General features: G+C 43.3%; 1 protein-coding gene across 2 annotated transcripts in view; it reads right to left on the bottom strand.

The window, feature by feature from the left end:
• The window catches only part of epb41l4a (erythrocyte membrane protein band 4.1 like 4A), a 523500-nt gene that overhangs the window by 53879 nt on the left and 443990 nt on the right, over positions 1 to 25631 (bottom strand). For both annotated transcript variants that reach the window (XM_028804831.2, XM_028804832.2), the window contains exons 14-15: positions 12042 to 12132; positions 11854 to 11937 (exon numbers count right to left, since the gene is read on the bottom strand). In XM_028804831.2, coding sequence (XP_028660664.1) covers positions 11854 to 11937; positions 12042 to 12132 — 175 coding nt within the window. The remainder of the gene's footprint in view (positions 1 to 11853; positions 11938 to 12041; positions 12133 to 25631) is intronic.

Here is a 25631-nt window from a genome sequence, read left to right as displayed (position 1 = left end):
TATCGTCATTAGCTCATACAAACTTTTGCAGCGGCCAAAGCAGAGGCGAAAGCACTTCTGGTAGCAGCGAGCGGAAGCACCGAGCAGAAGCACAGAGCAGCGGCGTCTCCCACAGGCACGTAACCCTTCGCAAACACCCGAGCAAGTTCATCGGAAGTAAAGCCGGCAGCTGACCAGAAGAAATAACCGGCAGTGAGAAACTTGAAGCCGACGGTCTCTGAAGCAGAAAGCACTTAAGTAAACTACAGAAAACGGAGAAGATGACATCAATACTAAACGTAAGTTCTATCTACTCTCTGCCCGTTGAGGGCACGTTTATATGTTGTGTGTCCTGCAGCATGTACAGTTCAGGTTTTCCGGCCGACATTGTAGACAGCTTCACCTGCCAAAAGTGTTTAGTTAATTTAGAGTTGGTCGGGAAAATACGCGAATTGGAGGACCGCGTTAGGAATCTGATAGCGATTAGGCAAACCGAAAATTGGATCGACTCGGTTTGTTTAGACAATTCGGCTACTTCTGATTCGGCTTCAGTCTCTCCTGGCCCCACTGTAGTCAGTGCACGGCCAAAGTCAGCAGCACCAATTCAGCCACAGAGCGAGTGGGTAACAGTAAGACGGGGGTCTAAGAATCCAAAATGTAGTCCCCCGGCACCCAGGTCACCAATTCGGACCCAGAACAGATTCTCAGCACTCCGCAGCGCGCCTGTGGAAACTGAGAATGAGAAAGTGCTCATAATTGGCGATTCCATAGTGCGGAATGTTAGAATTCCAAACTGTGTTAAACCAGCAGTTCATGTTAAGTGCCTCGCAGGGGCCAAGATTTCTGGCATAGAGGCCGCATTGGACCGTGTTGCCGACGATGAAATATCTACCTTATTGCTGCATGTCGGCACTAATGATATTTATTCACAGCAATCTGAGGTATTAAAGAGGAACTTCATCTCTCTTTGCATCAAAGCTAAAAGAAAATGTCGGAATTTAGTTGTATCTGGCCCCTTACCAAGATTATATAGAGGGGATGTGATTTATAGCAGATTGCATTCCCTTCACTGCTGGCTAGAAACCTGGTGTGCAAACAAAAGCATAGCGTTTGTGAACAATTGGGATGATTTTTGGGAAAGGCCTGGATTTTTCAGAAGAGATGGTCTTCATCCTAACTGGAGGGGATCTTATGTATTATCCCAAAATATGGCAGCAAAACTGCCTGGTTGACTGATTAGAGCACCATCCAGGCCGCAGTCATGTGATCTTAAATCACAGGCTGTTGTTTATCCCACCTGTTACTTTCCTGAAGCTGTTACCCATAATCCTTGTCTTGGGGCATCCAGTAAATTTAGTCTTGATACAAACCTTAAATTAATTAATAACCAAAAAATAAGGTGTATAATTAGACCAAGGGATAAAACCAGACCCTCCACCAGGGGCATCTGTAATAGAAATTTACTACAAATTAAAACAAAAAGTATATCACCAATTCAGAAAGAAGCATACAGTTTTAAATGCTGCTTATTGAACATTCGCTCTCTTGGCACTAAAGCTGTTTTGGTAAATGATATTATATTAAGTACAAAATCTGATCTGTGTCTTCTCACTGAAACCTGGCTTAGTAAATGTGACACTGTACCCCTAGCTGAGGCATCACCAGATGGCTACTCGTTCCTTCATAAGTCTAGAGATTCAGGTCGAGGAGGGGGCCTTGGAATAATTCATTGTAACAAAATGCAAATCACTTCTAAAAATTTAGGCAACTTTACATCCTTTGAAGCATTCATTTTAAATATTAAAACAGATTCCAACACAATTATAGTGCTAGTCTATAGACCACCAGGGCCGTATTCATTGTTCATGTCTGAATTTAGCAACCTTTTATCTGACTTGGCTATAAATTATGATCACGTAGTACTGATGGGAGATTTTAATGTACACATTGATGTGGAAACTGCACACTTTTAGCAAATGTTTTACTTATTTGTTAAATTCAGTAGGATTTTGTCAGAATGTCAAAGGTCCAACTCATAATCATAACCACACATTAGATTTAATTATAACTTACAAAGTTGAAATTCAAAATGTAATTATTACTCCATTAAATGAAGTTACTTCTGATCACTACTTAATTACATTTGATTTAGTCCTGCCCTTGCCAACACACTCCCAGATTAAAACAAAGACAGTGCGGCATCTAGATTGTAATTCTGCTTCAAAATTTATAGATACAGTACTTTGAGTAAGTCGAGTGTAATTGTGGAAAACCATTTAGATCAGTTAACATCAAATGTAAACACAGAAAACAATTTAGATCAGCTAACATCACATTATAATGTGACCTTGAGAGATGCTCTGGACACAGTGGCTCCCCTTAAAACAAAAGTGATCAAAGCACATAGAAACTCTCCCTGGTTTAATGAAAACACTCGAGCTCTTATATTAGAGTGTCGAAAACTGGAGCGCAGATGGAGAACAACAAAGCTACATGTCTTTCAAATTGCATGGACAGAGAGTGTTAATAAATATAAAAAAGCCCTCTTTAAAGCTCGGTCAGAATATTATTCTACATTAATAGATAGCAATAATAAAAATCCTCGGGCACTGTTTAGAACAGTGGCTAAATTAACAAATGGAAATTCAGATCAACAGTGCAAAATACCAACAGACATTAGCAGTACAGACTTGATTAACTTCTTCAATGAGAAAATTAAAAATATAAGATCCCAGATCTCTGCATCACAGTACAAACCAAATACTAGCTTAGCAGACCCTGTCTCACATTGCACTCAGCACTTTAGTAATTTTAATTCTGTAACTGAGCAGGAAGTCTTACGTTTAATTTCTAAAATGAAGCCCACTACTTGTTCCCTAGATCCAGTGCCAACAAAACTAGTAAAAAGTGCAATGGATGTTCTTGCAGCGCCTATCCTAAACATTATCAATAGTTCATTATTGCATGGCACAGTACCAGATGCACTAAAAGTGTCAGTCATTAAACCATTACTTAAAAAGTCAGACCTTGACCCACATATACTAAATAATTATAGGCCTATTTCAAATTTACCGTTTCTCTCTAAAATACTAGAAAAAGTAGTCGCCAGTCAGCTTCAGACACACCTTACGCATTACAATTTATTTGAGAAATTCCAGTCTGGTTTTCGCACTGGTCATAGTACAGAAACGGCACTAACACGGGTTGTAAATGACATTCTGATATCCTCTGATGAAGGAAACTCAACTGTAATTATGTTGTTGGACTTAAGTGCAGCATTTGACACCATCGACCATTCTATTTTACTGCACAGGCTAGAAAATGATGTTGGGCTTATAGGCACCGTGCTCGCTTGGTTTAGTTCTTACTTATCAATTCGATTCCAATATGTACAGAAATGTGCTGACAGTACTCTATCATTATACACAGAAGTTCAATATGATGTCCCGCAGGGCTCAGTACTGGGACCTTTACTGTTTTCACTTTACATGCTTCCACTGGGATCTCTCATTAGGAAACATAATGTTAATTTTCACTCGTATGCAGATGACACCCAGTTATACCTTTCATTTAAATCAAATGAAGTTTCTCCAATGTTGTCTTTAATTAGTTGTGTTAGTGAATTAAAGGAGTGGATGAATAAGAACTACTTGTCTTTAAATACAGATAAAACAGAGATGTTAATTGTTGGAGGGAATGATGCTGATCACAACAATATTTTGTCATCATTTAACTCAGTGGGAATCCCAGTCAATTTTACTGAATCAGCCCGCAATCTAGGAGTTATCTTTGACTCTAGCATGTCATTTAAAGCGCATATTACAAAGTTGTCCAAAACATGTTTCTTCCATCTTAAAAATGTTAGGAAATTAAGGCGCTTTTTAAATAAACAGGATTCTGAGAAACTAATTCATGCATTTATCTCTAGTAGGATTGACTACTGCAATGCGGTGTTCACTGGATGTTCAAACTGTTCTTTATACAGCCTCCAGTTAATCCAAAATGCGGCTGCGAGAATTATTACAAGAACAAGAAAATACGAACACATAACTCCAGTTCTTAAATCCTTACACTGGCTCCCGGTTAAGTTTAGGGCATATTTCAAAATCCTTCTTTTAACATATAAAGCATTAAATGGTCGAGGTCCGGCTTACTTGTCTGAACTTATCATGACTTACAAACCAAAGCGCACATTAAGATCTCAAGATGCCGGTCTGCTTATGATTCCAAGGATTAATAAAATAACAGTGGGGGGTCAAGCTTTTAGTTACAGGGCCCCTAAACTGTGGAATGGTCTGCCTGCTACTATAAGAGATGCCCCTTCGGTCTCAGCTTTTAAATCCCGGCTGAAGACTCACTACTTCAGTTTAGCATATCCTGACTAGAGCTGCTGATTAACTGTACAGACTGCATCTCTGTTGTTAGTCATTAGCACTTAAACATAAGTAACATGACAGTTATAATTGTATACTAACCCTCACTTATTCTGTTTTTCTTCTCGGTACTCAAATGTGGCACTTGGTGCCATGGCCCACCTGCCAAGTTGTTTTGCCTGCCTAAGGAAAAGTCATCCCAGATGGAGGATCGCAGGAATCGTGGGAGAGAGGAGTCCTTTCATCGGATTGGCTGGCCCAGCACTGTTTCAGCTGTGGAATGGCCAATTGGGGGAGGCAGCTTGAAGGATGAGGTCTCCAGGACTCTATATAAATACAAATCTTATTATGGGATATATCATCTACTGTTAAATTCTGCTCTGTACTTCTAAAATGTATATTTTTTATTTCTTACTATATTGAGAAATTGTTCTGTGTACTGTACTGTATTGTATTGTATTGACCCCCTTCTTTTGACACCCACTGCACGCCCAATCTACCTGGAAAGGGGTCTCTCTTTGAACTGCCTTTCCCAAGGTTTCTTCCATTTTTCCCTACTAGGTTTTTTTGGGAGTTTTTCCTTGTCTTCTTAGAGAGTCAAGGCTGGGGGGCTGTCAAGAGGCAGGGCCTGTTAAAGCCCATTGCGGCACTTCCTGTGTGATTTTGGGCTATACAAAAATAAACTGTATTGTATTGTATTGTAGAGCGTCATTAGCTCATACAAACTTTTGCAGCGGCCAAAGCAGAGGCTACGTAGAGTGTCTTCTTCTCAATTAATTTGGCATTGTCTTGCAGGATTCTAGCTGTTGTCTGTGAGCCTTTTTGTCACATTGTGGATCATGTTTAACCATGTTGAATATGCAAAAGCCATTTTTTTTCTCCTGTTTACTTATACCCAGACAGTGCCGGGTATTATTTATTTGAACAGCTCTGATTCTGCGAACATGTTCTGCTGATTCTTTCCCCAGGCATTTTATTAACAGATCCAGCTCCTCAGTGGCAGTCAAGTCTAACCCTCGGGTAGCGTTCATAAAGGTTGACTGCCACATTCTGTAGTTCTCAGGTCGGTCATCAAACTTTATGAGTCCAGTTGTAACAAGTTCCCTGTGTGCCAAATACTTTGCAAAGTCAACCATGTCAGAAGCCTGGATCTGGTGCATAGAATACTGGTTATGCTGGGGGAACAGTCCTGTGTTTAAGGCTTGTTCTGTGAGAGGGCTGCTCTTTAGAGGAGGGGTCTTGATGTGCTGATCAGGCAGTCCTGCTTGGTGGGGAAGTCTTGGGTAAATGGCGTGTGGTGAATGTGATGACACCCTTTGGACATCTCCTGCCTGAACCCTCATAGAAAATGGGTGGTCACCTGAGATGCGTGAAGGACTCCTCAGTATAACGTCTTGTTGTGCTGCAGGTGATTTTTCCATTTCTATGCATGTAGTTGAGTTAGGCTGAGAGGTGACAGCGTCAAGTGTGAGCCATACACTCTGCTGCCGTACATACTCTGCCATTCTTCCCTTAGCTTGAGATGAGCTTTGGCAGCTGCGGATCTCATCATTTAGTAAATCCTTTGCAGCTTCTACCATTTCAGCTTCTGCTACTGAGGCAGCAGCTTCTTTTTCGGATAGAAGAGCCTCTAGTGCTGCCTCCAGTGCAAGTCTCTCTGCCTCCATTCTTGCTCATTGTCTTTTAATGGTAAGCTCTTTCTCTGCAAAGGATGTGCGTGCATGCGCAGCTTCAGCCGATGCACAAGCTTTGGTTACAGGACTGCTTGCTGATGCGTTGGAATAGCGCGTGTGTCTTGAATTGGCCACAGAAGCAGATTCGGTTTTATATACAGTGAACCCTTGACTTACAAACTCAATTCGTTCACTAGGGCTGGTTGTAACTCAAGTTGGTTGTAAGTCAAGACTATTTTTCCCATAAGAAAAAATGGAAATGCCCTTAATGTGTTCTGAACCGCCCACAGCAACACTTACTTAACTTTTTTTTAATATAAAAGGGTTGTATAATGTGCATAATTTACCAAAAACACCAATACTTTTTCTAATGTACTAACCAAAAAGTTATAAAAAGTGCCTAGCCTACCAGAAACAACAATTTCATACTGTACTCACCATTTAAGTTGACATCTTTGGCTTGCAGGAAGGAAGGATGAGGAGAATGAAATGGAAAGTGGTTATTGTTTAGAAGGAGTTTCCTTATACAAATCTTTTCTTTGTAAAATTGTCGAGATGGTGGATTTCGACATGCTGTACATAATACTGAGATCGGTCACACGAACGGCACTCTCATATTTCCACACAATTTCCTTCTTCATTTCTATTGTGATCGCTTTCTTTACTTTTGTTACCTTCGCTTTCTTCCTTAGCAATTATCGAAATAAATTATATAAATCACTGCACTGACCGAAATTACATCCACAAACACATGTATCTGGGCTCCGACTGATGCTTACAAAGGCTCTTGGCTGTCTGTTTACAATCGCACAAACGGATACACGTGACCGCATTCGGGTCGTAACGCAAGATGTTGGTCGTAATTCAAAACAAAAATTTTGGTCGTAAAGCAAGTTGTTCGCATGTCAGGCCGGTCGTATATCAAGGGTCGACTGTACCTTCTCCATGTCTGCAACAGTGGAGTTTGAACTGTACAAGTTGAACTGAGTGCTTTTGTAGCGAGCTACACCAAAAGAAGACTGCCAATTTCAGGCGATTCAGAAGAGGCAAAGTAAATAAAGCTGAAACGCTTAAGGCAATCAGATCCCAATTCAGATTCTCTGTGAACTGATTTTCTACTTGTTTACGGCCACGAGAAATGCCAATCTATATTGAAAACAGAGCATGAACAGCCCTTACTGCGCTTCAACCAGTCAGTAGGCAGAGTTGATTTAAAATATGCTGTGGAAATGCTGCCCTCCGATCTGCGGTGTGAATACTGTCTTTCAGCCAAGTCGCCCTGAGATCCTCCCTTTGATCCCTGGCACGAACGTCCCTTTACTTAGCAGATGTGGAGCAATGTTCTGCGGTCGGTCCTCTGCCGTGGAATTACCCTTTTTACTAAGTTGCCGTAGGATCCTTCTTTGATCCGCGTGGCCAGAACGTTCCTTAACTTAGCTGTCTTAACGATTCTCTTGCAGTCTGTCCCACTTTGTGGATTCGCCTTTTCACAACGAGGTACGTCCAGTAAAAGCCTCCAAGAAAGCTTGCTCACTCCTTGTCGTTTTTTATGTGGATGTGCCGAGTTGTTTAAGCTCTCTGCGGCCGCGTGGCTAGTTGGTCACAAAACCACAACTAAAGTACTTTTGATTTTTGAGTAATGAAACAGCACAAGCAAACTAACCTAAATCTCTAAGATCACACTCTAGATTGGTAATATAATGTGAAGCACCATGGTAGCCAAAAAATAAGCTTTTACTGGGCAGGATTACTAATTAATGAAAATGGGGGAGGTGGGCCTTCATTGTAAAAGCTTGATCCTTTTTAAACTCAATTGATTTACAGGTCAAATTCCGTTACAATGAAGTGCCAATGAAGTGTAATGAAAATTTTGTAGTAATGAGATTCTATATTTGTTGCTATAGTGCTTGATTTAACTTGTGTCCAGGCTTTTGCAATCATTTCAACAGCTTCTTTCATGTTAGTTTTCAACTCCTCCTGTCTACAAGTTATGCTGATGAGAATTTTTCTCAGCGTTTCCTTGCGATAATACACTTTCAGGGTGCGAATGATGCCCAAATCCAATGGCTGAATTGGGTGGGAGGAATTCAGCTCGAACATTATCTAAATGTGAAAGCATGCTGTAGGCAGCACAGTTATCAGTCAGAAGCAGAATCTTCCTTTTCTTTTTCTTCATATTGTGAGATTTCTGAAGTGTGATTGTCACATCTGTGGAAGATTGTCCATTGCCAGGGCAGGACAACCGCAGGCTCACAGCGCTGCAGCAGAGCGCCACAGAAGAAAATCTGAAAACATTGTGGTCGTGCTATAAGCCAGGTTAGTGGCCAAGTAACACTCTTCCCTGTATTTATAATGTTCCTTGAATCACCCATCGAGATCTTTTTGGAGTTGCATCGGTGGCGAGCCGTTGCAGTGCTGTGAGCCTGCTATTGCCCCAGCAATGGATAAACAGTCTTCCACAGACACGGTGATTGCAGTTCGGGAAACTCTTTGTTGTGTCGCCGTGCTGGGGTAGGTCCCAAAAGAGTTTAGAAACCTCACAACAGTGAATTTGCTTTTTCTTGAATGAGTGGTGCACTAATAGGAATGATTCTTGAATGAGCATCTGCCATTTCTATAAGAGAGTGACAATGAGTTAAATTCCAATGGATGTTTTTCAAATATTGACGAGAAATAAGCAAAAGGTATCACCGAAGCCAAAGAAAACAAACACAGCAAAAAAACAGCTCGAGGAAAGTTTGAAGAAAAATAAAAATTTACAATATTTGTGGTCGGGGATCGTTGTGCACAACTGAGCTGCGACCACAGAACTAACTACTCTGTGGATGATTCATTCAGGCATTTCAAGGTCTTTTGGGCACTCCATTGTAATGAAAGTATCTGCTGAATGTATTTCGTTGTAACGAGATTTCTATAGGCTCTGTCATATGGGGAAACTGTCCGGACCATAAAAATACTTTGTTGTAATGAAAATTTTGTTGTAACGATATTCATTGTAATGGTATTTCACTTGTATTTAACAATAGTTTATCCAAAACACATTTGTTAGGGACTTTGTGAGCATGCGACTGGGTATCTGATGTGTGATGTTAGATATTCATGGACGTTTTGACAACGTTTGCTGTTGTACAAGTTGTGTTTCTATTCAAGCCCATGGTATTAGGATTTTTTTTTTATTTCTGTTACTTTACAAAATTAAAGTTTTTCTCACCCTAATAGAACAAGATACAGAGGACAGAAAGATATGGAAAAAGATGATCCGCTGTGGCAACCCCTAACGGGAGCAGCCGAAAGAAGAAGAAGAAGAAAGTTTTTCTCACCCATCAAACAATACTAGGCAAGTAAAAGATTAAAAAAATAATTTTTTGAAGAAGTATTCTTTTAGTTTTTCTTTGTAGCTCATTTATTCACAGCATAGGAATAATTTCAGTAATTGCTTCTGATTTTGTGGCAAATACTTTGGACTTGAATGCACTTTCCAAAATTTCATTACAATCAGCATTTTATTTACATTTTCTACCATCTCTAATTTATTGATGACCCATTAGTATTACTAATATATTTCACTGGAAACACATCTTACATTTTACAGATCACCGAGCATGATACATGGCTGCTGTTTGAGAAGAATATTCAAAAAGATCCTGACAAATGATGAAATGGTCTGTCTAATTGCTATCATTTCCCACATGGTTTTGTTAAAAGGCTCACTATTTCTTTGCACATTGTACACCAGTCGCTTCTCAAAACCATCATGTGCTTTGTACATCGTGACTCAGTCTCACCCGACTTTCACCTCCAACTGTTTGCAGCAAAAAAAGCAAATCATTAAATTTTTGGCTTGCAACATTCTCTAGTAAGTGGCTCTATTAGCCAAGGCAGATGAGTTCTAGAAATTTCATTTAAAAATGTCATTTTTTTTCAGTATTTGAAGTTTGTCAGTGTCTCTTAGGAATCTGACTGCAGAACCATGTGCACAGAAACACATTATCCCTGGCAAGCAGCTTGTCCCTTAATATTTTATATAATAGCCTTATTAAGTGACTGAGAGCTTAGCTGCTACAAAACTCAGCACGACTCAAGAGATTTACCAGATTGAAAACCATGGGTACAGAATATTCAGCTGTGTGACTCGTAAATAAAAGCTGTTGAAATGTGCACAGACAGACATTACACATTTAGATGAGCGGTTGCTTGGATATTTCTAATAAGCCAGACCCTCAACAAGACAGAGAAAAGAACTGAATTACTGTATACGAGAATCAGTATTAGAATAGTGAGCTGAATAAATCACATATTAGTGCCTTTTGTATAAACATGCAACAGCTATCCTATGTGGATATCCAACTTTATTCTTATGGGACAATGGAGGTGATCAGGCAAGGCTGTGCCACGAAGAAAACGGTGACAGGTGACGTGACAGGTCCATACAGTATTTACATCAATGCTTTCTATGATCTACGTGGATGTAGCACCATTCTTGAATTGCTGTGCACAGTTTGATGAGTCCAAGAGGTGGGACACCAAATAGTTTTGCTTCTACCTTGAGGCTAATGACAACTAGATTCACACATGGCAACATGGGGGAACATTTGCATTTATTCACTTAGCAGACCCCTTTATCCTATGCAACCTACAGAAATGGTAAAACTATTCAGGTGACATCAGACTAGGGACTGTTTTGAAACCAGTGCTATATAACAAATTTACAAAGTTGACAATCACAAATGAAGAGTCCTGAAACAAACAACAACACAAGACCGGTTACTTGTATCTTAAACATCAAAACTATTTCAGTTGGAAAGATATTCGCTGAACATGAGGGTCTAAAAAGGTTTCTTAAACTCTCATCCATCCTCCAACCCGCTATATCCTAACTACAGGGTTACGAGGGTCTGCCGGAGCCAATCCCAGCCAACACAGGGCGCAAGGCAGGAAACAAACCCTGGACAGGGTGCCAGCCCACCGCAGGGCGTGCACACACACTAGGGACAATTTAGAATCGCCAATGCACCTAACCTGCATGTCTTTGGACTGTGGGAGGAAACTGGAGCGCCTGGAAGAAACCCACGCAGACACGGGGAGAACATGCAAACTCCACGCAGGATGGACCTGGGAAGCGAACCTAGGTCTCCTAACTGCAAGGCAGCAGCGCTACCACTGCATCACCGTGCCACCCGGGGTTCAGATGGTGGTGGGCAAATCAAGAGATTCTGCACTGAGATTTGATGCCACGCAAAGGTGGCACCAACAGATGCCACCTACTTGCAGACCAGGATTGTCAAGAAAGAGTAACAAAGCTTATGAGTTCCTCTATATACATAGATGCTGACACTTTGACTACTCCGTAGGCAAATATCAAGGATTTGAACTTAATTATGTTTCTACAGGGCCTCAGTGGAGTGGCTGGAAAAGAGGAGTGACATGTTCCCATTATTATTTAGCAAAGTAAAAAAAAAATGAAAACACCAGAAAAAGAGCCAATCAACATGTGAATAAACCCACGCACTGCCCATCGCACACCCCACAAACCCTGTCCTATGTTTTATGCCACATCTTCAGGACCAAATGGTGCCAAATGACCACACCACTGCACTTAACTAAGGGAGTGACTGCATCACAAGGCTCTGCTCATATACATTTTTACTTTGAAAGCAGCAGAATTCCAAATGTGAATGGAGTCCCCGGATGCCCCAGTAACTTGTGTTACCAGAAGAACCAGGTTGTACAAGGTAGACAGCCAACTCCTACAGGCTTAGATTGCCATGATCCAAACTTGCAGACATGCCAAGCAGAGAGACATTTAAACAGCTTGGTAAGAGGCTCACCTCTGAGGCCCATTCTCATCCCAGGGGACAGTTGATTTTTCATTTTGTGCTTCTGGGCTGCTGTCTTGCTTGATTATTTTTGAACTTTAAAGAAAAGAAGGTGACACTGTTATGTTGTAGGAATTTGATTTTTCTACAAAAAAAAAGACAAAACAAATTCTATATGTGATTAATTTAAAGTGGTTTACCTCTTTACTGGAGACGGTGCTATTATCTTGGTAGTTCCTTCTGCTGTTTGATTTTCAGTCTTTGTGTTTGTTCGCGCCACATTATTTGAACCTGAAATGGCAATAAGTATCATTATGAAAGCTCTGAGCTTTCTGTTTGTTAAGCCTGTGGTGTTATTATGACAAAAAAAGGGAAAGATTAATAAAAAACACAGCAGATTGGGTAATCTGCTAGAAAGGAGATAAAGAAACATTCTAACACTAATCTATAGGTGATTCTTGAGTTTAGGTACTACAAAAATGCCTCTATTACTCATTTACTCTTAGGTAGCGTTAACAAAATCTTCCTTGGGTCTTCATGACACTTCTAAAGAATCAGTGAAGTGTTTATTCATCTCTAGCATGTGACCTACTATAAAAGCATCACTTTGGAGTGGTCAGAAGTGGCCTAACTGAGACACATTTCTCTTGATACATTTATAGTATAAGACCCTAAGAATCACTCATATTAACAAGTAATTGTACCATCAGGTTAAAATGCCACACTGCACAAAGGTGAGTAACCAATCTACTGATGTATCCATCCATCCATCCATTGTCTCCCGCTTATCCGAGGTCGGGTCGCGGGGGCAGCAGCTTGAGCAGAGATGCCCAGACTTCCCTCTCCCCGGCCAATTCTTCTAGCTCTTCCGGGAGAATCCCAAGGCGTTCCCAGGCCAGTCGAGAGACATAGTCCCTCCAACGTGTCTTGGGTCTTCCCCGGGGCCTCCTCCCGGTTGGACGTGCCCGGAACACCTCACCAGGGAGGCGTCCAGGAGGCATCCTGATCAGATGCCCGAGCCACCTCATCTGACTCCTCTCAATGCGGAGGAGCAGCGGCTCTACTCTGAGCCCCTCCCGGATGACTGAGCTTCTCACCCTATCTTTAAGGGAAAGCCCAGACACCCTGCGGAGGAAACTCATTTCAGCCGCTTGTATTCGCGATCTCGTTCTTTCGGTCACTACCCATAGCTCATGACCATAGGTGAGGGTAGGAACATAGATCGACTGGTAAATTGAGAGCTTCGCCTTGCGGCTCAGCTCCTTTTTCATCACGACAGACCGATGCAGAGCCCGCATTACTGCGGATGCCGCACCGATCCGCCTGTCGATCTCACGCTCCATTCTTCCCTCACTCGTGAACAAGACCCCGAGATACTTGAACTCCTCCACTTGGGGCAGGATCTCGCTACCAACCCTGAGAGGGCACTCCACACTTTTCCGGCTGAGGACCATGGTCTCAGATTTGGAGGTGCTGATTCTTGTCCCAGCCGTTTCACACTCGGCTGTGAACCGATCCAGAGAGAGCTGAAGATCACGGCCTGATGAAGCAAACAGGACAACATCATCTGCAAAAAGCAGTGACCCAATCCTGAGCCCACCAAACCGGACCCCCTCAACGCCCTGGCTGCACCTAGAAATTCTGTCCATAAAAGTTATGAACAGAATCGGTGACAAAGGGCAGCCCTGGCGGAGTCCAACTCTCACTGGAAACGGGTCCGACTTACTGCCGGCAATGCGGACCAAGCTCTGGCACCGATCGTACAGGGACCGAACAGCCCTTATCAGGGGGGCCGGTACCCCATGCTCTCGGAGTACCCCCCACAGGATTCCCCGAGGGACACGGTCGAATGCCTTTTCCAAGTCCACAAAACACATGTAGACTGGTTGGGCAAACTCCCATGCACCCTCCAGGACCCTGCTAAGGGTATAGAGCTGGTCCACTGTTCCGTGACCAGGAAGAAAACCACACTGTTCCTCCTGAATCCGAGGCTCGACTATCCGACGGACCCTCCTCTCCAGGACCCCTGAATAGACTTTTCCAGGGAGGCTGAGGAGTGTGATCCCTCTGTAGTTGGAACACACCCTCCGATCCCCCTTCTTAAAGAGGGGGACTACCACCCCGGTCTGCCAATCCAGAGGCACTGTCCCTGATGTCCATGCGATGTTGCAGAGGCGTGTCAACCAAGACAGTCCTACAACATCCAGAGCCTTGAGGAACTCCGGGCGTATCTCATCCACCCCCGGGGCCCTGCCACCAAGGAGTTTTTTGACCACCTCGGTGACCTCAGTCCCAGAGATGGGGGAGCCCACCTCTGAGTCCCCAGGCTCTGCTTCCTCATTGGAAGGCATGTTAATGGGATTGAGGAGGTCTTCGAAGTACTCCCCCCACCGACCCACACTACTGATGTATTAGAAGTGATATTCAGATCAAAAGAAGCCTTTGTTGAGGTCTTGTTACAGAAGAGTAAATGAGTAAGAGGTGCATTTTTGCAGTACCTAAAGTGTTAACAATCCATAAATTGCACTTTTTTAATGGAAATAAAAATATAAAAATGACATTTTGACATTATTTATCACAACAGAAAAGTGAGGGGACGTATACAATGTGGTATAAGACTTGGTGGGAAATATATAAACAATAATAGAAAGGAATATTTTTGTTTTTTATTTTGAGTGACAAAAACTGCTCTTGCATCATGCTGTAAATGTTATAAAAGGTAGAATGTTTCTGCATTTCTTTCCACCTGCTGAACTGAAATGACATCCAATGCCCGATCACCCTGCTGTCTTACTGTCTCCAAACAGGGGGAATGTGTAGAAGCTGATCTGAGTTTGCATTTACCTGCCATCACTGCTGGAATAATTACTTAGAAATCTGCTGCAAAAAAGGAGCTGCTCCTGCTGTTTTTGAGTTAATGGAAGTAATAGTTAGTACACTCTGAATTTCATTTTCATACATTTTTAGTGCATTAAAACAATTTAGATAACCCATGGTGTAACTCTCAGGCTTAATGGTTTTTAACATATTTATTTACTTCAACAAAGACATAGATATCACTTTTCATTTAAGTATTTTGGCAGCAATGACTCATATTAGAAATAACAATGATAACAGAATATCCATCCATCCATTATCCAACCCGCTATATCCTAACTACAGGGTCATGGGGGTCTGCTGAAGCCTGTCCCAGCCAACACAGGGCGCGGGGCAGGAAACAAACCCCAGGCAGGGCACCAGCCCACCACAGAGCACGCGCACACACACACACACACCCACACACCAAACACACACTAGGGACAATTTAGAATTGCCAATGCACCTAACCTGCATGACTTTGGACAGTGGGAGGAAACCGGAGCACCTGGAAGAAACCCACGCAGACATGGGGAGAACCTGCAAACTCCATGCCAGGAGGACCCGGGAAGCGAACCCAGGTCTACTTACTGCGAGGCAGCAGCGCTACCACTGCGCCACCATGCTACCCATAACAGAATATAATCAAATGAATTAGTAGAGCTTAAACTTTTTTTAATAACATTTCATCATATCATGTAATTACAGCCCAAGTAGGCTTGTGGTGGCTCATTAGCTTTCATAGACAGCTGATTCCAAATCAAGAGATGTTGAAGTTGCATTGATTGATGTCCTATTGTCACTAAGTTGATTTGGCCTATTGGGGTCTATTTGGTTTGATTAGGGTCTATTGTGAATTGTATTTCATATTCTTACATATAAAGTTTTGGAAGGAAATGCTTGATGAAGAGTTAAATTCTATGTTGAGATCCACCTGCACGCATGCAAGCAGCAGAAGTGACTGAGATTTCCTGGCTGTGTATGCTGCTCCCTTGTGGATTTGTTGTGCCACCAGGAGAATATACCAGAGGCGTAAAAGAAAATACATAGGTTGAAATAACCTCTCTCAAGGTAAATTAATTAGTAATTCAGGTCTCCTTTTTAGACAGACAATTCTGACAATTCACCAGTGCCTTTTAGATGGGAGTGAAACTATTAATGACATCTCAATGACTACTTAAGCTTTTCTGACAAATTTCCTTGAAGAACAAGTGTAACGAATTTTAATGAAATCAGCCCACTGGATATTTTATGAGAATGCACCTAAAAATCTCATGTGTCCCACAAATGACTTTCCCTCCACAAAGCTGTGATCTCAAAATGTTGACCCCATCACAATATTTTCCTCTATAATGAAGGCAGAGCAAAATCTCCTGGTGCAATTTAGTTCAAAATAGAACATAGACAGACTCCAAGTATTTTCCAGCAGTAGTTGTATTGTACTGTGCTAGAGTTCATTAGGATTAAGGGATTTGCTTTTCAGCTATCGCGTCCACAGTGTTGCTCTGAAAGTGATCAAATGATGTTTTGGGATGCTGAAAACGTGCAAATCTGTTGAGAACTCAAAGTTGAAATTTTGACTCCATCAAAACACTTTATTCCTGAGTTTCTTAAACTATCTGGGTCACAGGTTGCCACCTTTGTGTCACAAGTCACAGTTATATTATATGGGAATGCACTGCATATGGTTTACAAAATGTGCTGCTGTGGGTTGCTGTGTGCTGTTTAAGCAATTCTCCAAGCGAAACATCTCACCCTCTCTAATGATTGTCGGCAGTTTTTAAAGGGGGACCACGCCATCCATTCTGGCGATTGTCATGGGTCTTAGGGACATAAAGAAAGGCAAGATTCGTTCACGAGAAAAAAAAGTTTAAGAAACCCTTATTTATTTGGTATATGCTTATGTGCATCAGTGTTGAGGATAACACATTAAGAGTAACATGAACTATGTATTCAGATTATTTTTTGAAGTAACATGCAAACCACCCCTCCTTTAACCGCCACCTTATCGTGGTGGAGGGGTTTGCGTGCCCCAATGATCCTAGGAGCTCTGTTGTCCGGGGTTTATGCCCCTGGTAGGGCCACCCAAGGCAAACTGGTCCTAGGTGAGTGATGAGACAAAGAGCGGTTAAATAAAACCTCCTATGATGAAAAACAATTTTGGACGGCGTTTTCCCTTGCCCGGATGCGGGTCACCGGGGCCCCACTCTGGAGCCAGGCCTGGAGGTGGGGCTCGATGGCGAGCGCCTGGTGGCCGGGCCTGCACCCATGGGGCTCGGCCGGGCACAATCCGAAGAGGCAACGTGGGTCCCCCTTCCCATGGGCTCACCACCTATGGGAGGGGCCAAGGAGGTCGGGTGCAGTGTGAGTTGGGTGGTGGCCGAAAGCGGGGACCTTGGTGGTCCGATCCTCGGCTACAGAAGCTGGCTCTTGGGACGTGGAATGTCACCTCTCTGAAGGGGAAGGAGCCTGAGCTAGTGCGCGAAGTTGAGAGGTTCCGGCTAGATATAGTCGGACTCACCTCGACACACAGCTTGGACTCTGGAACCAATCTCCTTGAGAGGGGCTGGACTCTGTACCACTCTGGAGTTGCCCCCGGTGAGAGGCGCTGAGCGGGTGTGGGCATACTTATTGCCCCCCGACTTGGAGCCTGTACATTGGGGTTTACCCCGGTGGATGAGAGGGTAGCCTCCCTTCGCCTTCGGGTGGGGGGACGGGTCCTAACTGTTGTTTGTACGTATGCACCGAACAGCAGTTCAGAGTACCCACCCTTTTTGGAGTCCCTGGAGGGGGTGCTAGAGGGCATACCTTTTGGGGACTCCCTCGTTCTGCTGGGAGACTTCAATGCTCACGTGGGCAATGACAGTGAGACCTGGAAGGGCGTGATTGGGAGGAATGCCCCCCCCGATCTGAACCCGAGCGGTGTTTTGTTATTGGACTTCTGTGCTCGTCTCGGATTGTCCATAACGAACACCATGTTCAAGCATAGGGGTGTTCATATGTGCACTTGGCACCAGGACACCCTAGGCCTCAGTTCGATGATCGACTTTGTGGTCGTGTCGTCGGACTTGTGGCCACATGTCTTGGACACTCGGGTGAAGAGAGGGGCGGAGCTGTCAACTGATCACCACCTGGTGGTGAGTTGGCTTCGATGGTGGGGGAGGATGCCGGTCAGGCCTGGTAGGCCCAAACGTGTTGTGAGGGTCTGCTGGGAACGTCTGGCAGAGCCCCCTGTCAGAAGTAGCTTCAACTCCCACCTCCGGCAGAACTTCGACCACATCCCGAGGGAGGTGGGGGACATTGAGTCCGAATGGGCCATGTTCCGTGCCTCTATTGTTGAGGCAGCTGACCGGAGCTGTGGCCGTAAGGTGGTCGGTGCCTGTCGTGGCGGCAATCCCCGAACCCGTTGGTGGACACCGGCGGTGAAGGATGCCGTCAAGCTGAAGAAGGAGTCCTACAGGACCCTTTTGTCCTGTGGGACTCTGGAGGCAGCTGATAGGTACCGGCAGGCCAAGCGGAATGCGGCTTTGGTGGTTGCTGAGGCAAAAACTCGGGCGTGGGAGGAGTTTGGGGGAGGCCATGGAGAACGACTTTCGGACGGCTTCAAGGAGATTCTGGTCCACCATCCGGCGTCTCAGGAAGGGGAAGCAGTGCAGTGTCAACACTGTATATGGTGGGGATGGTGCGCTGCTGACCTCAACTCGGGATGTTGTGGGTCGGTGGGGGGAGTACTTCGAAGACCTCCTCAATCCCATTAACATGCCTTTCAATGAGGAAGCAGAGCCTGGGGACTCGGAGGTGGGCTCCCCCATCTCTGGGACTGAGGTCACCGAGGTGGTCAAAAAACTCCTTGGTGGCAGGGCCCCGGGGGTGGATGAGATACGCCCGGAGTTCCTCAAGGCTCTGGATGTTGTAGGACTGTCTTGGTTGACACGCCTCTGCAACATCGCATGGACATCAGGGACAGTGCCTCTGGATTGGCAGACCGGGGTGGTAGTCCCCCTCTTTAAGAAGGGGGATCGGAGGGTGTGTTCCAACTACAGAGGGATCACACTCCTCAGCCTCCCTGGAAAAGTCTATTCAGGGGTCCTGGAGAGGAGGGTCCGTCGGATAGTCGAGCCTCGGATTCAGGAGGAACAGTGTGGTTTTCTTCCTGGTCGCGGAACAGTGGACCAGCTCTATACCCTTAGCAGGGTCCTGGAGGGTGCATGGGAGTTTGCCCAACCAGTCTACATGTGTTTTGTGGACTTGGAAAAGGCATTCGACCGTGTCCCTCGGGGAATCCTGTGGGGGGTACTCCGAGAGCATGGGGTACCGGCCCCCCTGATAAGGGCTGTTCGGTCCCTGTACGATCGGTGCCAGAGCTTGGTCCACATTGCCGGCAGTAAGTCGGACCCGTTTCCAGTGAGAGTTGGACTCCGCCAGGGCTGCCCTTTGTCACCGATTCTGTTCATAACTTTTATGGACAGAATTTCTAGGCGCAGCCAGGGCGTTGAGGGGGTCCGGTTTGGTGGGCTCAGGATTGGGTCACTGCTTTTTGCAGATGATGTTGTCCTGTTTGCTTCATCAGGCCGTGATCTTCAGCTCTCTCTGGATCGGTTCGCAGCCGAGTGTGAAGCGGCTGGGATGAGAATCAGCACCTCCAAATCTGAGACCATGGTCCTCAGCCGGAAAAGGGTGGAGTGCCCTCTCAGGGTTGGTAGCGAGATCCTGTCCCAAGTGGAGGAGTTCAAGTATCTCGGGGTCTTGTTCACGAGTGAGGGAAGAATGGAGCGTGAGATCGACAGGCGGATCGGTGCGGCATCCGCAGTAATGCGGGCGCTGCATCGGTCTGTCGTGGTGAAAAAGGAGCTGAGCCGCAAGGCGAAGCTCTCAATTTACCAGTCGATCTATGTTCCTACCCTCACCTATGGTCATGAGCTATGGGTAGTGACCGAAAGAACGAGATCGCGAATACAAGCGGCTGAAATGAGTTTCCTCCGCAGGGTGTCTGGGCTCTCCCTTAAAGATAGGGTGAGAAGCTCAGTCATCCGGGAGGGGCTCAGAGTAGAGCCGCTGCTCCTCCGCATTGAGAGGAGTCAGATGAGGTGGCTCGGGCATCTGATCAGGATGCCTCCTGGACGCCTCCCTGGTGAGGTGTTCCGGGCACGTCTAACCGGGAGGAGGCCCCGGGGAAGACCCAGGACACGTTGGAGGGACTATGTCTCTCGACTGGCCTGGGAACGCCTTGGGATTCTAGAGCTAGAAGAAGTGGCCGGGGAGAGGGAAGTCTGGGCATCTCTGCTCAAGCTGCTGCCCCCGCAACCCGACCTCGGATAAGCGGGAGACAATGGATGGATGGATGGACATGCAAACCAATACTTAGTTGATTGATGTCAACATGTCTGCATTACTTAAAAAATAGCAGATGAAATCTTTCCGAACCCCTCAAAAAAAAAGTGCTGTGTTATATCGCAAAAGTACTGCCTTTTTGCTTTACGCCCTCCCCCACAATAACCTATTGTCAATAGGGGAGGAGCGAATGCTTTAGATTTGTCAAAAATTTAGATCTCTGGTTTTAGATGGATTTCGACATTTTAGGGTCCACTGATACTGAAAACATTGATATCTCAATGATGTGTGTGTGCCCGTCTGTGTGTGTGTCACAATGTCTACAGCTAAAGGAGCTAGACGGAAAAATACCAAACTCGAAATTTAAGCCTGTTATCAGATGACAATGTACCAATTAGTTTTTGAGCCAAATCGAGCAAGAGAAAGAGGCACTCTAGAGGAACCCACAAATGAATTTTGATAATATCTCGAGAAATATGACAAATGACATAATTTTGCAATTAATTATGAATTCTTTTCATCAATTGCTATCGTAATGACCTATTTTATGATCAGAAAGATTAGCATCAGAGAGGTAAATAATTACTGAAATGTTATAGAATAGTTTGGGTAACTTGGTTCCTTGGGCACAAAGCGTAATGACGCTCATGTCTGAATTTTTTCCACAAAAATGTTGCTAGCAAGAAAGAGGTAAAAAACATGTGTGTATAGTGTGCAATCAAGTGAAAGAAAAAATGAACAAAAATTACAAGTATAAATTTAATCTTGCAGTTTTGGGTCACGGAGGTGTGAGATCATCTCAGGAGCATTGGATGTGAGACAAGAAACAAATCTGATAGATGCTGGTCCTTTGCAGAGCTCAGTTGCACAGCCAAGCAGAAAAGTGTGTGGCATGCAGTCCAGTAACAGAAGCCTATTACTAAAGTGCCAGTTTAGTTTTAATCCTGCTATTTGCTATTAATATTTTAAAACAATGTGATTGGGTGACATGGCCGACAGTGGACATACCACGAATCACCTGGGGCTCAGGGTGCCGATGGTAAAAGGGGATGCATGTTATTTACTTCACAGTACACAAAGAATTAAATGTAATTGTAAAACAGAAGAAAATAATCAGGTTTGGCTGTGTTTCTGGCCAGTTTCATAAAGGTTCCCATATGGGTTTAGGATTTCATAACAAATGCTGACCAGTGAAATGTGCAGTTTTTCATAGACAAGAAGAAAAACTAACACCAAAGTAAAGCACTGTTTGTAATGTATTACATGTTGTGATAAGTAGCTATATAACTTATTTAATTACTTTGTTTGTAAATAATGAGTAAAGTAACTAAGTTACCTTCAAAGGTAATGTTCTCCAAAACTGATGTGCAGTAGCAGCAAGACTGTTAAATTTGATTTTGGAAACACTTGGCTATTTTTGGCACAAACTATACACCTGAATTTAAAAATAAAAGCATTGGATACAGGAATGAACTGACATTAGATTTAGAAGGAAGTGAGGTTCATGGACTATGAAGGCATAAAATGGACAGCAGTATTTGAAGTATAATTATTTCTTTTCACTCCTGCATTGCAATGACATGTAGGTTAGGTGGACTGATGATACTAAATCAGGCCCTAGTGTGTGTGTGTTCACCCAGTGATGGGCTGGCACTCTGTCCAGGTGCCATTCTTGCCGTGCATCCGATGCTTGCTCCAGCAGTGCCGTGACCATGCTTTGAATAAGTGGGTGTAGAAAATGGATAGATGGATGGCATTTAATAAAACACTTTTATTCCTCCACTCATTCTCTGAATCTGATCATTCCTATCCTTTTTAATGATGAACAAAAGAAACAAAAGAAGTGACTCTGGATGATGCACCAGTTCATTATGGGGCACACCTCTGATCACAGGACAAACTTTTGATTACAGTGATCCCTCGCTATATCGCTCTTCGTCTTTCGCGGCTTCACTCCATCACGGATTTTAAATGTAAGCATATGTGAATATATATCGCGGATTTTTCACTGCTTCGCGGATGTCTGCGGTCTACAGTACGTGTGCTTCCGCAGTTGATTTGCCCATTTGAATTCAAACAAGGGACGCTATTGGCGGATGGCTGAGAAGCTACCCAATCAGAGCACGCGGTTAAGCTCCTGGGTGCTGACTGGCTGACTTCAGACATCAGTTGAAGAATGGGACCCGCAAATGATTCGTTCTTTGCAATTTAAAAATGCTCTTGACGGTGCCACGGAAGTGTATAGGAACCTCTTTACACAAATGAAAAAGCAGCGCCAGCAACTGCCCATCACGATGTTCCTTACACGCAAAACACTGCCTAGTACACCTTCAGTGGAAGAAGACGACGGCGGTGCTATACAGTCACCTGAAGAAGCTCCTTTAGAACAGCTGTGACAGTGCAGTAAATGTCATCGTTATCTGACAAGTTGGTGAGTACCCAAAACTATTTTTCTACGTACTTAGTACATGTATGTACGTTTATTGTAACTGTGCACACATTTTATACAATTTTTTCCTTGCATTGTAGGTATTTATTGCCGGTGGCCTGTCTATCGTAATGGCTGTAACAAATGTGATATCGGAGACGCTCTACATCTTTAAAATAACATTTTGGTTTTATGTACAGCATTTACATGTTATAGATTTTTCACGTATTTTTATATTACCTACTCAATTACAATATGTTTAAAACTGTATTACGTATTAAATAAAACTCCTCAATGATATACGATACATATGTTTGTGAGTAGTATATAAACTGTGTTTACATACATAATTTCAACGAATCTTGCCTAATAACTAAGAGAATATAAAGAGTTTATGCTGTATAACTGTACGGGGAATATTTATAAACCATGTGGGAGAGTTTATATAAAAATAACCATATAAACATATGGTTTCTACTTCACAGATTTTCTTATTTCGCGGGTGGCTCTGGAACGCAACCCCCGCAATGGAGGAGGGATTACTGTAATGAAGACAGGCTTAACTTTTGACAAGGTTTCATCCTTTGGTAACACCATCTTTTCTTGCTTATCTCTGCACAGGCAATAACAAAGTTGGATTTTTTGCTTTTTGTGAACTTTTGCTACTGGTTATTGGATTTTGCTATTGGTTTATGATTTTGGATTTGTTAGCTTTGGTTTGCCTTTTTAGGCCTACACTTTTTGCTAATTTGCTTGCCTTTTCATTGTTTGTTCTGTTATTTTTGATTTTTTTTTTTGTGAATAAATTGTGCATTCTTAAAGATTCCTTGTTGGCCTGGCCCTTTAAGGCAGATGTTTTACAGTTTCCTCTCCCTTGAAGGGCATTTTATGATTTTATGACATTTAAAAGTATTTTTTAAACTTTTAAAGCCAGTGCCCTCCTTTGGCCTGAAGGCCTGCCTCTGAAGTTTGGGATCTGGCTGCCCAGGCTGAGGCCTTTTTGGGCATTTTAATATTATTTGCTGTTGTTCAATATTGCACCATAAAAAATTGTCTTCATTGAAGCTCATTGTGGTATAAACTTTCTCAACTCCCTCCTCCATGAAAACCATGAGATGAAAGATTTTTGTCAGTCATCACTATAAAAAACAGGGTTAGTAACACATTAAAAAAAAACATTTTTGGGTGGAGTATTCCTTTAAGTGAATCTTACCCTTAAGTTAATAATGCCTGTTACTCCTTGCATATTTCTTTATAAATTATGATCTGTTTTGTAAAAAACGTCCATAGTTATTCACTTGTAAAATGTAACTAACAGGCGTGGTAGCCAGAAACCAAGTTAGGGTAGTTTGGGTGTGGCTGAAAGTCATTCTAAAAAACACACATAAAACGATAAGACATGCTATTGACTTAGTATATTTTAATTTATATTAAAATGGCATGAATAGCCTCAAAGCATTCAACAAATGAGTTATAATGGAGACTTCATTTTTCATTCCTCCACAGGCTGATACCAATGTAAACACTCAAGTGTACTGCAGCTTACCTCCTTTATTCTTATGGGGGAGGCATAAAAGTAAAATAACTGCCTTTCAGTAGTTGATTAATCTTACACACAGTACATGCACATCTGCAGTAAGTTTTGAAAAGAGAGCAGAGAAATGTTAACAAGGTTTGGCTGACTTAAAATAGTCTTCCTGCCTTGCACTCGAAGCTTGCTGGGATACTTGCAACCATCTTAATGAATTGATAAAAGTAGAAGTAACACAGAAAAATATGTCAGGAAGAAGACCAAGAAGGCGGATAGGCAGGTCTGGTGTCCACAAGTGTTCAGGACTGAACGTACTCTGCACTCTTCAGTAAAAAAAACATCTTCAAAGCCAGTGTGGGCACGTCGTGTGAATTGCACGTGCGGGCACGAGAGCACTCAATTGTCAAAGAGTATTTTATAACAAGTGTCAGAATTAGCAACTTCCAGGGGCTCTGTAATTTATTGTGGGCTGCACTGGGTCAACAAAAACTTGACATATTAAAAATACAGGCAACTTCTTATCAAGGTTAACTTGTCATTCAAAAGCCTAACGAAATTGTGTCACCAGGCCCGATTATGTGCAAGAACTGACAACAAAAATAAACAAGGATATCACTTAGAATACGAAGATTAAACAACAGAGAATCACCAACATATTGCCCAGATAATTATTCATTGCATTGCGCTATCAGACTCTGATGGTTTATGGGACAAAATCTTTTGATTTCTGACAGATCTGCACCGTATGCTTTGGTACAGCTTGCCAGAGGGCTAAAGGGCAAGCAGTCCATTGTGAGGGTGAGTGTGGCCTCTGATAATGTTGGTGGTCTGGTTTTGGCAGAGTCTGCTGTAGAGTTCCTCAATGGGTGGAGAGATGTTCCAATGATTTTATCAACCACTCTCACCACTCTCGGGAAAATCCAGTGTGAAACAGTACAATCCCCATGCCAGACAGAGATGTAGGTGGTCTAAAAACTATCTATGCTGTCTCTGTAGAAGGATATGATGGTGGGAGGGGAGACACAAGCTCTTCTCATGTGCTGCAGGAAGCACAATCATTTCTGTCCTGTCTTGGCTAAGGAGGAGGCGTGTTGGGTCCAGGAGAGATCATTGAACTTTGAGCTCCTGACTGTCTGCACAGTGGAACCATTGACAGAGAAGGGAATGTGGGTGGCATGGTTGACAGTGATCTCCTTTGTTTTACAGACAGTCAAGGTCAGGTTATTGTTTTTAGACCAGTCCACATGCTGCTTGATTTCCTCTTTGTAAGCCACATCGTTATCATCACACCTTCTTCCTGCAAATGTTCAGGGCTCCGACACTGCATCATTATTTAAGTCTACTGTAGGTTAAAAACACATGTAATTTAGTCTAGCATAAAGTATATGACTGTTTTCTATGTCACTTTCCATGAGATAATTGTACAAAAACATATTTTCCAGCCCCTTCCTCAAGGTTCAAGGAAATTTGTGAACTGGGCCACAGAGAAATTTTATCCGATCGGTACATTGGCTGTCACATTTCCGTTGCTGCATCCTTAGCAGTGGTGGAGAGGTGTTACTGTCTGCTAAAGTCCTCTGACCTAGGCTGTCATCTTTCTTCCTGTTCTTTAGTTAAGCTGTCATTGACAGGTACAGTATACTA

This window comes from Erpetoichthys calabaricus, chromosome 7, assembly GCF_900747795.2.
Source record: "Erpetoichthys calabaricus chromosome 7, fErpCal1.3, whole genome shotgun sequence".
In the NCBI taxonomy this organism is placed as follows: domain Eukaryota; kingdom Metazoa; phylum Chordata; class Cladistia; order Polypteriformes; family Polypteridae; genus Erpetoichthys; species Erpetoichthys calabaricus.
This window is presented reverse-complemented; position numbering and strand designations above follow the sequence as displayed.